Below are 14340 nucleotides of genomic sequence, written 5' to 3' on the forward strand. Positions count from 1 at the left end.
TCAGTACTGACCCTCCCGACAGTGTGACACTCCCTCAGTACTGACCCTCTGACAGTGCAGCGCTCCCTCAGTACTGACCCTCCCACAGTGCGGCACTCTCTCAGTACTGACCCTCCGACAGTGCGGCACTCCCTCAGTACTGACTCTCCGACAGTGCAGCGCTCCCTCAGTACTGACCCTCAGACAGTGTGACACTCCCTCAGTACTGACCCTCAGACAGTGCGGCACTCCCTCAGTACTGACCCTCAGACAGTGCGGCGCTCCCTCAGTACTGACCCTCAGACAGTGTGACTTTCCCTCAGTACTGACCCTCTGACAGTGCGGCACTCCCTCAGTACTGACCCTCTGACAGTGTGACACTCCCTCAGTACTGACCCTCTGACAGTGCGGAGCTCCCTCAGTACTGACCCTCCCACAGTGCGGCACTCTCTCAGTACTGACCCTCCGACATTGCGGCGCTCCCTCAGTGCTGACCCTCCGACAGTGCGGCGCACCCTCAGTACTGACCCTCTGACAGTGCGGCACTCCCTCAGTACTGACCCTCCGACTGTGCAGCAGTCCCTCAGTACTGACCCTCCGACAGTGCGGCACTCCCTCAGTACTGACCCGCTGAGAGTGCGGCACTCCCTCGGTACTGACCCTCCGACTGTGCAGCACTCCCTCAGTACTGACCCTCCGTCAGTGTGACACTCCCTCAGTACTGACCCTCCGACAGTGCGGCGCTCCCTCAGTACTGACCCTCCGACAGTGCGGCGCTCCCTCAGTATTGACCCTCTGACATTGTGGCTCTCCCTCAGTACTGACCCTCCGACAGTGTGACACTCCCTCAGTACTGACCCTCAGACAGTGTGACTTTCCCTCAGTACTGACCCTCTGACAGTGCAGTGTTCCTCAGTACTGACCCTCCGACAGTGCGGCACTCCCTCAGTACTGACCCTCTAACAGTGTGACACTCCCTCAGTACTGACCCTCTGACAGTGCAGTGTTCCTCAGTACTGACCCTCCCGACAGTGTGACACTCCCTCAGTACTGACCCTCTGACAGTGCAGCGCTCCCTCAGTACTGACCCTCCCACAGTGCGGCACTCTCTCAGTACTGACCCTCCGACAGTGCGGCACTCCCTCAGTACTGACTCTCCGACAGTGCAGCGCTCCCTCAGTACTGACCCTCAGACAGTGCGGCACTCCCTCAGTACTGACTCTCCGACAGTGCGGCACTCCCTCAGTACTGACCCTCTAACAGTGTGACACTCCCTCAGTACTGACCCTCTGACAGTGCAGTGTTCCTCAGTACTGACCCTCCCGACAGTGTGACACTCCCTCAGTACTGACCCTCTGACAGTGCAGCGCTCCCTCAGTACTGACCCTCCCACAGTGCGGCACTCTCTCAGTACTGACCCTCCGACAGTGCGGCACTCCCTCAGTACTGACTCTCCGACAGTGCAGCGCTCCCTCAGTACTGACCCTCAGACAGTGTGACACTCTCTCAGTACTGACCCTCCGACAGTGCGGCACTCCCTCAGTACTGACTCTCCGACAGTGCAGCGCTCCCTCAGTACTGACCCTCAGACAGTGTGACTTTCCCTCAGTACTGACCCTCTGACAGTGTGACACTCCCTCAGTACTGACCCTCAGACAGTGTGACACTCCCTCAGTACTGACCCTCTGACAGTGCGGAGCTCCCTCAGTACTGACCCTCCCACAGTGCGGCACTCTCTCAGTACTGACCCTCCGACATTGCGGCGCTCCCTCAGTGCTGACCCTCCGACAGTGCGGCGCTCCCTCAGTACTGACCCTCTGACAGTGCGGCACTCCCTCAGTACTGACCCTCCGACTGTGCAGCACTCCCTCAGTACTGACCCTTCGACAGTGCGGCACTCCCTCAGTACTGACCCGCTGAGAGTGCGGCACTCCCTCGGTACCGACCCTCCGACTGTGCAGCACTCCCTCAGTACTGACCCTCCGACAGTGTGACACTCCCTCAGTACTGACCCTCTGACAGTGCGGCGCTCCCTCAGTACTGACTCTCCGACAGTGCGGCACTCCCTCAGTACTGACCCTCCGACTGTGCAGCACTCCCTCAGTACTGACCCTCCGACAGTGCGGCACTCCCTCAGTACTGACCCTCTGACAGTGCGGCACTCTCTCAGTACTGACCCTCCGACAGTGCGACACTCCCTCAGTACTGACCCTCTGACAGTGCGGCACTCCCTCAGTACTGACCCTCCGACTGTGCAGCACTCCCTCAGTACTGACCCTCCGACTGTGCAGCACTCCCTCAGTACTGACCCTCCGACAGTGCGGCACTCCCTCAGTACTGACCCGCTGAGAGTGCGGCACTCCCTCGGTACTGACCCTCCGACTGTGCAGCACTCCCTCAGTACTGACCCTCAGATAGTGTGGCATTCCCTCGGTACTGACCCTCTAACAGTGTGACACTCCCTCAGTACTGACCCTTCGACAGTGCGCGCTCCCTCAGTACTGACCCTCAGACAGTGCGGCACTCCCTCAGTACTGACCCTCCGACAGTGCGGCACTCCCTCAGTACTGACCCTCAGACAGTGTGACACTCCCTCAGTACTGACCCTCAGACAGTGCGGCACTCCCTCAGTACTGACCCTCTGTCAGTGCGGCACTCCCTCAGTACTGACCTTTAGACAGTGTGACTTTCCCTCAGTACTGACCCTCCCGACAGTGTGACACTGCCTCAGTACTGACCCTCAGACAGTGCGGCACTCCCTCAGTACTGACCCTCAGACAGTGCAGCACCCCCTCGGTACTGACCCTCAGACAGTGCAGCACCCCCTCGGTACTGACCCTCCGACAGTGCGGCACTCCCTCAGTACTGACCTTTAGACAGTGTGACTTTCCCTCAGTACTGACCCTCTGACAGTGCAGTGTTCCTCAGTACTGACCCTCCGTCAGTGCGGCACTCCCTCAGTACTGACCCTCAGACAGTGTGACTTTCCCTCAGTACTGACCCTCTGACAGTGCAGTGTTCCTCAGTACTGACCCTCCGACAGTGCGGCACTCCCTCAGTACTGACCCTCTAACAGTGTGACACTCCCTCAGTACTGACCCTCTGACAGTGCAGTGTTCCTCAGTACTGACCCTCCCGACAGTGTGACACTCCCTCAGTACTGACCCTCTGACAGTGCAGCGCTCCCTCAGTACTGACCCTCCCACAGTGCGGCACTCTCTCAGTACTGACCCTCCGACAGTGCGGCACTCCCTCAGTACTGACTCTCCGACAGTGCAGCGCACCCTCAGTACTGACCCTCAGACAGTGTGACACTCCCTCAGTACTGACCCTCAGACAGTGCGGCACTCCCTCAGTACTGACCCTCAGACAGTGCGGCGCTCCCTCAGTACTGACCCTCAGACAGTGTGACTTTCCCTCAGTACTGACCCTCTGACAGTGCGGCACTCCCTCAGTACTGACCCTCAGACAGTGTGACACTCCCTCAGTACTGACCCTCTGACAGTGCGGAGCTCCCTCAGTACTGACCCTCCCACAGTGCGGCACTCTCTCAGTACTGACCCTCCGACATTGCGGCGCTCCCTCAGTGCTGACCCTCCGACAGTGCGGCACTCCCTCAGTACTGACCCGCTGAGAGTGCGGCACTCCCTCGGTACTGACCCTCCGACTGTGCAGCACTCCCTCAGTACTGACCCTCCGTCAGTGTGACACTCCCTCAGTACTGAACCTCCGACTGTGCGGCGCTCCCTCAGTACTGACCCTCCGACAGTGCGGCGCTCCCTCAGTATTGACCCTCTGACATTGTGGCTCTCCCTCAGTACTGACCCTCCGACAGTGTGACACTCCCTCAGTACTGACCCTCTGACAGTGCAGTGTTCCTCAGTACTGACCCTCCGACAGTGCGGCACTCCCTCAGTACTGACCCTCCGACTGTGCAGCACTCCCTCAGTACTGACCCTCCGACAGTGCGGCACTCCCTCAGTACTGACCCGCTGAGAGTGCGGCACTCCCTCGGTACTGACCCTCCGACTGTGCAGCACTCCCTCAGTACTGACCCTCCGACAGTGCGGCGCTCCCTCAGTATTGACCCTCTGACATTGTGGCTCTCCCTCAGTACTGACCCTCCGACAGTGTGACACTCCCTCAGTACTGACCCTCAGACAGTGTGACTTTCCCTCAGTACTGACCCTCTGACAGTGCAGTGTTCCTCAGTACTGACCCTCCGACAGTGCGGCACTCCCTCAGTACTGACCCTCCCGACAGTGTGACACTCCCTCAGTACTGACCCTCTGACAGTGCAGCGCTCCCTCAGTACTGACCCTCCCACAGTGCGGCACTCTCTCAGTACTGACCCTCCGACAGTGCGGCACTCCCTCAGTACTGACCCTCAGACAGTGCGGCGCTCCCTCAGTACTGACCCTCAGACAGTGTGACTTTCCCTCAGTACTGACCCTCTGACAGTGTGACACTCCCTCAGTACTGACCCTCAGACAGTGTGACACTCCCTCAGTACTGACCCTCTGACAGTGCGGCGCTCCCTCAGTGCTGACCCTCCGACAGTGCGGCGCTCCCTCAGTACTGACCCTCTGACAGTGCGGCACTCCCTCAGTACTGACCCTCCGACTGTGCAGCACTCCCTCAGTACTGACCCTCTGACAGTGTGACACTCCCTCAGTACTGACCCGCTGAGAGTGCGGCACTCCCTCGGTACTGACCCTCCGACTGTGCAGCACTCCCTCAGTACTGACCCTCCGACATTGCGGCGCTCCCTCAGTGCTGACCCTCCGACAGTGTGGCACTCCCTCAGTACTGACCCGCTGAGAGTGCGGCACTCCCTCGGTACTGACCCTCCGACTGTGCAGCACTCCCTCAGTACTGACCCTGCGTCAGTGTGACACTCCCTCAGTACTGACCCTCCGACAGTGCGGCGCTCCCTCAGTATTGACCCTCTAACAGTGTGTCACTCCCTCAGTACTGACCCTCCGACAGTGTGACACTCCCTCAGTACTGACCCTCCGACAGTGCGGCACTCCCTCAGTACTGACCCTCCGACAGTGTGACACTCCCTCAGTACTGACCCTTGGATAGTACAGCGAGGTAGGGACTCTCGTCCAGCACTGAGGGGTAATAGATGCAGTCACCTCCTCCTACCTTCTGATGGGTTTTTGCTGTTGGACTCACTGTACTTCCTGCTCTTAGTTCTAGGAAAACTTCGAGCCAATCTTTCCTATCACATCGAGTTGGATTCCAACAGGCAGATGCAGAGGGTCATGGTTGAATCTGCTAAGAGAACCTTCCCCAGATATATAAACGTTACTGAGGATAACTACTGTTTCGATCACCAGGTCCTGCTCTCGGTGAGTCCCCAGTCTCATACCGTGTCACCTAGGCCTCAGGCCTAAGGCCTAAATTAAACCACAGGCCCCAGAGAGGGAGAAGGCCCCAGTGATCGGGTCAGGGATGTCTCAGATCGGCTGCAGAACATTCTGAAGGGGGAGGGTGAACAGCCAGTTGTCATTGTGCACATAGGCACTAATGATATCGGTAAAAAACGGGATGAGGTCCTACAAGCAGAGTTTAGGGAGTTAGGAGCCAAGTTAAAAAGTAGGACCTCAGAGGTAGTCATCTCAGGATTGCTACCAGTGCCACGTGATAGTCAGAGTAGAAATGAAAGAATAGTCAGGATGAATGCGTGGCTTTAGAGATGGTGCAGGAGGGAGGGGTTCAGATTTTTGGGACATTGGGACCGGTTCTGGGGGAGGTGGGACTATTACAAATTGGACGGTCGACACCTGGGCCGGACTGGAACCAATGTCCTTGGGGGTGCTTTTGCTAACGCTGTTGGGGAGGGTTTAAACTAATGTGGCAGGGGGATGGGAACCAAATGAGGTCAGTGGAGAGTAAGGAGGTAGTAACTAAAGCCTGTAAGGAACTAGATAATGAAGTCAGTGTGACTAAGGGGAAGAGTAGGCAGGGAGCAGATGATGAACGCAAAGGGACTGGTGGTCTGAGGTGCATTTGTTTTAATGCAAGAAGTGTAGTAGGTAAGGCAGATGAACTTAGGGCTTGGATTAGTACCTGGGAGTATGATGTTATTGCTATTACTGAGACTTGGTTGAGGGAAGGGCATGATTGGCAACTAAATATCCCAGGATATCGATGCTTCAGGCGGGATAGAGAGGGAGGTAAAAGGGGTGGAGGAGTTGCATTACTGGTCAAAGAGGATATCACAGCTGTGCTGAAGGAGGGCACTATGGAGGACTCGAGCAGTGAGGCAATATGGACAGAACTCAGAAATAGGAAGGGTGCGGTAACAATGTTGGAGCTGTACTACAGGCCTCCCAACAGCGAGCGTGAGATAGAGGTACAAATATGTAAACAGATTATGGAAAGATGTAGGAGCAACAGGGTGGTGGTGATAGGAGATTTTAATTTTCCCAACATTGACTGGGATTCACTTAGTGTGAGAGGTCCAGATGGAGCAGAATTTGTAAGGAGCATCCAGGAGGGTTTTCTAGAGCAGTCTGTAAATACTCCAACTCGGGAAGGGGCCATACTGGACCTGGTGTTGGGGAATGAGCCCGGCCAGGTTGTTGAAGTTTCAGTAGGGGACTACTTTGGGAACAGTGATCACAATTCCGTAAGTTTTAGAATACTCATGGACAAAGACGAGAGTGGTCCGAAAGGAAGAGTGCTAAATTGGGGCAAGGCCAACTATATTAAAATTCGGCAGGAGCTGGGGAATGTAGATTGGGAGCAGCTGTTTGAAGGTAAATCCACATGTGATATGTGGGAGGCTTTTAAAGAGAGGTTGATTAGCGTGCAGGAGAGACATGTTCCTGTGAAAATGAGGGATAGAAATGGCAAGATTAGGGAACCATGGATGACAGGTGAAATTGTGAGACTAGCTAAGAGGAAAAAGGAAGCATACATAAGGTCTAGGCGGCTGATGAAAGACGAAGCTTTGGAAGAATATCGGGAATGTAGGACCAATCTGAAACGAGGAATTAAGAGAGCTAAAAGGGGTCATGAAATATCTTTAGCAAACAGGGTTAAAGAAAATCCCAAAGCCTTTTATTCATATATAAGGAGCAAGAGGGTAACTAGAGAAAGGATTGGCCCACTCAAGGACAAAGGAGGAAAGTTATGCGTGGAGTCAGAGAAAATGGGTGAGATTCTAAACGAGTACTTTGCATCGGTATTCACCGAGGAGAGGGACATGACGGATGTTGAGGTTAGGGACAGATGTTTGATTACTCGAGGTCAAGTCGGCATAAGGAGGGAGGAAGTGTTGGGTATTCTAAAGGGCATTAAGGTGGACAAGTCCCCAGGTCCGGATGGGATCTATCCCAGGTTACTGAGGGAAGCGAGAGAGGAAATAGCTGGGGCCTTAACAGATATCTTTGCAGCATCCTTAAACACGGGTGAGGTCCCGGAGGACTGGAGAATTGCTAATGTAGTCCCCTTGTTTAAGAAGGGTAGCAGGGATAATCCAGGTAATTATAGACCGGTGAGCCTGACGTCAGTGGTAGGGAAGCTGCTGGAGAAGATACTGAGGGATAGGATCTATTCCCATTTGGAAGAAAATGGGCTTATCAGTGATAGGCAACATGGTTTTGTGCAGGGAAGGTCATGTCTTACCAACTTAATAGAATTCTTTGAGGAAGTGACAAAGTTGATTGATGAGGGAAGGGCTGTCGATGTCATATACATGGACTTCAGTAAGGCGTTTGATAAGGTTCCCCATGGCAGGCTGATGGAGAAAGTGAAGGCGCAAGGGGTCCAAGGTGTACTAGCTCGATGGATAAAGAACTGGCTGGGCAACAGGAGACAGAGAGTAGCAATAGAGGGGAGTTTCTCAAAATGGAGACGTGTGACCAGTGTTGTTCCACAGGGATCCGTGCTGGGACCACTGTTGTTTGTGATATACATTAATGATTTGGAGGAAAGTATAGGTGGACTGATTAGCAAGTTTGCAGACGACACTAAGATTGGTGGAGTAGCAGATAGTGAAGGGGACTGTCAGAGAATACAGCAGAATATAGATAGATTGGAGAGTTGGGCAGAGAAATGGCAGATGGAGTTCAATCAGGGCAAATGCGAGGTGATGCATTTTGGAAGATCCAATTCAAGAGTGAACTATACAATAAATGGAAAAGTCCTGGGGAAAATTGATGTACAGAGAGATTTGGGTGTTCAGGTCCACTGTTCCCTGAAGGTGGCAACGCAGGTAAATAGAGTGGTCAAGAAGGCATACGGCATGCTTTCCTTCATCGGACGGGGTATTGAGTACAAGAGTTGGCAGGTCATGTTACAGTTGTATAGGACTTTGGTTCAGCCACATTTGGAATACTGCATGCAGTTCTGGTCGCCACATTACCAAAAGGATGTGGATGCTTTGGAGAGGGTGCAGAGGAGGTTCACCAGGATGTTGCCTGGTATGGAGGGCGCTAGCTATGAAGAGAGGTTGAGTAGATTAGGATTATTTTCATTAGAAAGACGGAGGTTGAGGGGGGACCTGATTGAGGTGTACAAAATCATGAGAGGTATAGACAGGGTGGATAGCAAGAAGCTTTTTCCCAGAGTGGGGGTTTCAATTACTAGGGGACACGAGTTCAAAGTGAGAGGGGAAAAGTTTAGGGGGGATATGCGTGGAAAGTTCTTTACACAGAGGATGGTGGGTGCCTGGAACGCGTTGCCAGCGGAGGTGGTAGACGCGGGCACGATAGCGTCTTTTAAGATGTATCTAGACAGATACATGAAGGGGCAGGAAGCAAAGAGATCCAGACCCTTAGAAAATAAGCGACAGGTTTCGATAGAGGATCTGGATCGGCGCAGGCTTGGAGGGCCGAAGGGCCTGTTCCTGTGCTGTAATTTTCTTTGTTCTTTGTTCTTTGTATACTTTGACACCTAGGCCTCAGGCCTAAGGCCTAAATTAAACCACAGGCCCCAGAGATGAAGGAGAAGCCCGCCATCGGTCATATTGTATCATCAAGGCTTCAGGCCTAAGGCCTAAATTAAACCGCAGGCCCCAGAGAGGGAGAAGGCCCCAGTGATCGGTCATACTGTGACGCCTAGGCCTCACACCTCAGGCCTAAGGCCTAAATTTAACCCCAGGCCTCAGAGAGGGAGAAGGCCCCAACGATCAGTCATACTGTGACGCCTAGGCCTCAGGCCTAAATTAAACCGCAGGCCCCAGAGAGCACCAGGGGCTATGGTAACTCAGTTCCCCCTTTGGGAGCTCTGTTTTTCTAAACTCCATCTGCTCACCTTAGCTATGTCACCCTTAATACTCTTTCCTAACTGAAATTTATCAATCCCTGTTTTGGAATTTCCAAATTTCCCCGCCCGCCAGAGGAAATATTTCCTCTTGATTGACCCAATCAGATCCATCTTAAACTCCTCGATTGGATCATCCCCTCCCCTTCATCTCCTCCACCCGAGGGAAAACAGGCCCCAGGAACAGATCCCACTGCTCCACACATCCTGCCAATTGGACTGCAGTCCCAGGATCTCCCACCTCCGAAGCCACTCCCCACCCACCTCCAGGGTCTGTCTCCGAGCCCACGCCAAGTCTTTCATGGGGAACTTATTTCAATGCCTTCTGGACGTCTGTATCACGAACGCCCATAGACATTCCCACATCTACAACATGGGTTAACTCCCCAAAAGTTAAACCAAAGGGTACCAATGTAAAGTGGGTGCAGGAACAGAGAGACCTGGGAGTGGAGGGGCAACGGGGAGGGGGGTTAGCTCCAGAAATCTTTAAAGATGACGGGACAAGTTGAGAAGATGATTGAAAATGAGCTTGCGGAATCCCGGGCTTTATAAACAGAAGCACAGCATACAAAAGCAGGGAGGTGATAGTAAACACTTGGTAAAACACTGGGATCGGCCCCGAATGGAGTGTTGCGTCCAGTTGCGCTTGCCAAACTTCAGGAAGGATGTCAGGGCCTCGGAGGGGGTGCGGAGGAGATTGATCAGAATGGTCCCAGGGATTGAGGGACTTCAGTTAACGCGGAGAGACTGGGAGAGGCTGGGATTGTTCTCCGTAGAGCGGAGAAGGTTAAGAGGAGATTTAATCGGGGCGTTTGAAATCAGGAAGGGGTTTCGGCGGAGTAAATAATGAGAAATTGTTCCCAGTGGTGGGAGGGTCAAAAGAGGGAATCGGAGAAATACTGGAAGGGGAAAAATTTACAGGGATAAGGGGGAAAGAGCGGGGGAGTGGGATTAATCAGATAGGTCTTTCAAAGGGACGACACAGGCGGTATTTTTCATGAATGATAGTAGGCATAAAAACGGCCAATGTCCCAGTCATGTGGCGTGTTACGTTTGATGGGGCTGCATTCTGATGCAGTCTTCACCATCCTCTTGTTATCCCTGCCCAGGGCTGCGTCGAGGACTACCTCACTCCCATCGAAGTCCAGGTCAAATTCGCGTTGACGCCTCTCCCAGTCGAAGGGCCGAAGGATCTCCAGCCCATCCTGAACGAGCGATGCGCCCAGCAGCTTTCCATGCTGGTAAGCCTCTGGGGAAAGGCCGAACAGTTTGGGGGAGTGGGGGGTTTGGGTTTTCCACACCTTCCCGGTTTCGAGGAAGACAAGAGAGGAGGGGTAGACATTTAAATCCGCGATTTGGAGTAACAAATTAGAAGTCAAATTTCGAAACTTGCAGGCAGCACGAAATTGGTGAGGGGTCAGAGATAAAAGACACAAAGACAAAAATAAACTAGTCAATCTCCAGCTTGGAGTCTGGTTAGAACACTCTCGGAGCACTGTGTACAGTTCTGGTCTGGTTAGACCACTCTCGGAGCACTGTGTACAGTTCTGGTCTGGTTAGACCACACTCGGAGCACTGTGTACAGTTCCGGTCTGGTTAGACCACTCTCGGAGCACTGTGTACATTTCCGGTCTGGTTAGATCACACTCGGAGCACTGTGTACAGTTCCGGTCTGGTTAGACCACACTCGGAGCACTGTGTACAGTTCCGGTCTGGTTAGACCACACTCGGAGCACTGTGTACAGTTCTGGTCTGGTTAGAACACACTGGGAGCACTGTGTACAGTTCCGGTCTGGTTAGACCACACTGGGAGCACTGTGTACAGTTCCGGTCTGGTTAGATCACACTCGGAGCACTGTGTACAGTTCTGATCTGGTTAGACCACACTCTGAGCACTGTGTACAGTTCAGGTCTGGTTAGACCACACTCGGAGCACTGTGTACAGTTCCGGTCTGGTTCGACCACACTCGGAGCACTGTGTACAGTTCCGGTCTGGTTAGACCACACTCTGAGCACTGTGTACAGTTCCGGTCTGGTTAGACCACACTCAGAGCACTGTGTACAGTTCCGGTCTGGTTAGACCACACTCGGAGCACTGTGTACAGTTCCGGTCTGGTTAGACCACATTCGGAGCACTGTGTACAGTTCCGGTCTGGTTAGACCACACTCAGAGCACTGTGTACAGTTCCGGTCTGGTTAGACCACACTCGGAGCACGGTGTACAGTTCCGGTCTGGTTAGATCACACTCTGAGCACTGTGTACAGTTCCGGTCTGGTTAGACCACACACAGAACACTGTGTACAGTTCCGGTCTGGTTAGACCACACTCGGAGCACTGTGTACAGTTCTGGTCTGGTTAGACCACACTTGGAGCAATGTGTACAGTTCCGGTCTGGTTAGACCACACTCGGAGCACTGTGTACAGTTCCGGTCTGGTTAGACCACACTCGGAGCACTGTGTACAGTTCCGGTCTGGTTAGACCACACTCGGAGCACTGTGTACAGTTCCGGTCTGCTTAGACCGCACTCAGAGCACTTTGTACAGTTCCGGTCTGGTCAGACCACACTCGGAGCACTGTGTACAGTTCCGGTCTGGTTAGACCACACTCGGAGCACTGTGTACAGTTCTGGTCTGGTTAGACCACTCTCGGAGCACTGTGTACATTTCCGGTCTGGTTAGATCACACTCGGAGCACTGTGTACAGTTCAGGTCTGGTTAGACCACACTCGGAGCACTGTGTACAGTTCCGGTCTGGTTCGACCACACTCGGAGCACTGTGTACAGTTCCGGTCTGGTTAGACCACACTGGGAGCACTGTGTACAGTTCCGGTCTGGTTAGACCACCCTCGGAGCACTGTGTACAGTTCCGGTCTGGTTAGACCACACTGGGAGCACTGTGTACAGTTCCGGTCTGGTTAGACCACACTGGGAGCACTGTGTACAGTTCCGGTCTGGTTAGACCACACTCGGAGCACTGTGTACAGTTCCATTCTGGTGAGACCACACTGGGAGCACTGTGTACAGTTCCGGTCTGGTTGGACCACACTCGGAGCACTGTGTACAGTTCCATTCTGGTGAGACCACACTGGGAGCACTGTGTACAGTTCCGGTCTGGTTAGACCACACTCGGAGCACTGTGTACAGTTCCGGTCTGGTTAGACCACATTCGGAGCACTGTGTACAGTTCCGGTCTGGTTAGACCACACTCAGAGCACTGTGTACAGTTCCGGTCTGGTTAGACTACACTCGGAGCACGGTGTACAGTTCCGATCTGGTTAGACCACACCCAGAGCACTGTGTACAGTTCCGGTCTGGTTAGACCACACTGGGAGCACTGTGTACAGTTCCGGTCTGGTTAGACCGCACACGGAGCACTGTGTACAGTTCCGGTCTGGTTAGACCACACTCGGAGCACTGTGTACAGTTCCGGTCTGGTTAGACCACACTCGGAGCACTGTGTACAGTTCCGGTCTGGTTAGACCACACTCGGAGCACTGTGTACAGTTCCGGTCTGGTTAGACCACACTCTGAGCACTGTGTACAGTTCCGGTCTGGTTAGACCACACTCGGAGCACTGTGTACAGTTCCGGTCTGGTTAGACCACACTCGGAGCACTGTGTACAGTTCTGGTCTGGTTAGACCACACTGGGAGCACTGTGTACAGTTCTGGTCTGGTTAGACCACACTCTGAGCACTGTGAACAGTTCCGGTCTGGTTAGACCACACTTGGAGCACTGTGTACAGTTCCGGTCTGGTTAGACCACACTCGGAGCACTGTGTACAGTTCCGGTCTGGTTAGACCACACTCGGAGCACTGTGTACAGTTCCGGTCTGGTTAGACCACACTCGGAGCACTGTGTACAGTTCCGGTCTGGTTAGACCACACACAGAACACTGTGTACAGTTCCGGTCTGGTTAGACCACACTCGGAGCACTGTGTACAGTTCTGGTCTGGTTAGACCACACTGGGAGCACTGTGTACAGTTCTGGTCTGGTTAGACCACACTCTGAGCACTGTGAACAGTTCCGGTCTGGTTAGACCACACTTGGAGCACTGTGTACAGTTCCGGTCTGGTTAGACCACACTCGGAGCACTGTGTACAGTTCCGGTCTGGTTAGACCACACTCGGAGCACTGTGTACAGTTCCGGTCTGGTTAGACCACACTCGGAGCACTGTGTACAGTTCCGGTCTGGTTAGACCGCACTCGGAGCACTTTGTACAGTTCCGATCTGGTTAGATCACACTCTGAGCACTGTGTACAGTTCCGGTCTGGTTAGACCACACTCGGAGCACTGTGTACAGTTCCGGTCTGGTTAGACCGCACTCGGAGCACTTTGTACAGTTCCGATCTGGTTAGACCACACTCTGAGCACTGTGTACAGTTCCGGTCTGGTTAGACCACACTCGGAGCACTGTGTACAGTTCTGATCTGGTTAGACCACACTCGGAGCACTGTGTACAGTTCCGGTCTGGTTAGACCACACTCGGATCACTGTGTACAGTTCCGGTCTGGTTAGATCACACTCGGAGCACTGTGTACAGTTCCGGTCTGGTTAGACCGCACTCGGAGCACTTTGTACAGTTCCGATCTGGTTAGACCACACTGGGAGCACTGTGTACAGTTCCGGTCTGGTTAGATCACACTCGGAGCACTGTGTACAGTTCCGGTCTGGTTAGACCACACTCGGAGCACTGTGTACAGTTCCAGTCTAGTCAGACCACACTCGGAGCACTGTGTGCTGTTCTGGTCTGGTTAGACCACACTTGGAGCACTGTGTACAGTTCTGGTCTGGTTAGACCACACTGGGAGCACTGTGTACAGTTCCGATCTGGTTAGACCACACTGGGAGCACTGTGTACAGTTCCGGTCTGGTTGGACCACACTGGGAGCACTGTGTACAGTTCCGGTCTGGTTGGACCACACTGGGAGCACTGTGTACAGTTCCGATCTGGTTGGACCACACTGGGAGCACTGTGTACAGTTCCGGTCTGGTTGGACCACACTGGGAGCACTGTGTACAGTTCCGATCTGGTTGGACCACACTGGGAGCACTGTGTACAGTTCCGGTCTGGTTGGAC

At 53.7% G+C, this 14340-nt stretch overlaps 1 protein-coding gene across 1 annotated transcript in view; it reads left to right on the forward strand.

Annotated features, from left to right (window-relative positions):
* The window catches only part of LOC137364259 (integrin alpha-D-like), a 79060-nt gene that overhangs the window by 49677 nt on the left and 15043 nt on the right, over positions 1 to 14340 (forward strand). Inside the window, exons 17-18 of the mRNA XM_068027587.1 lie at positions 5179 to 5336; positions 10368 to 10499. Coding sequence (XP_067883688.1) covers positions 5179 to 5336; positions 10368 to 10499 — 290 coding nt within the window. The remainder of the gene's footprint in view (positions 1 to 5178; positions 5337 to 10367; positions 10500 to 14340) is intronic.

The sequence above is a fragment of the Heterodontus francisci genome, unplaced genomic scaffold (genome assembly GCF_036365525.1).
Source record: "Heterodontus francisci isolate sHetFra1 unplaced genomic scaffold, sHetFra1.hap1 HAP1_SCAFFOLD_882, whole genome shotgun sequence".
Taxonomy (NCBI): Eukaryota; Metazoa; Chordata; class Chondrichthyes; order Heterodontiformes; family Heterodontidae; genus Heterodontus; species Heterodontus francisci.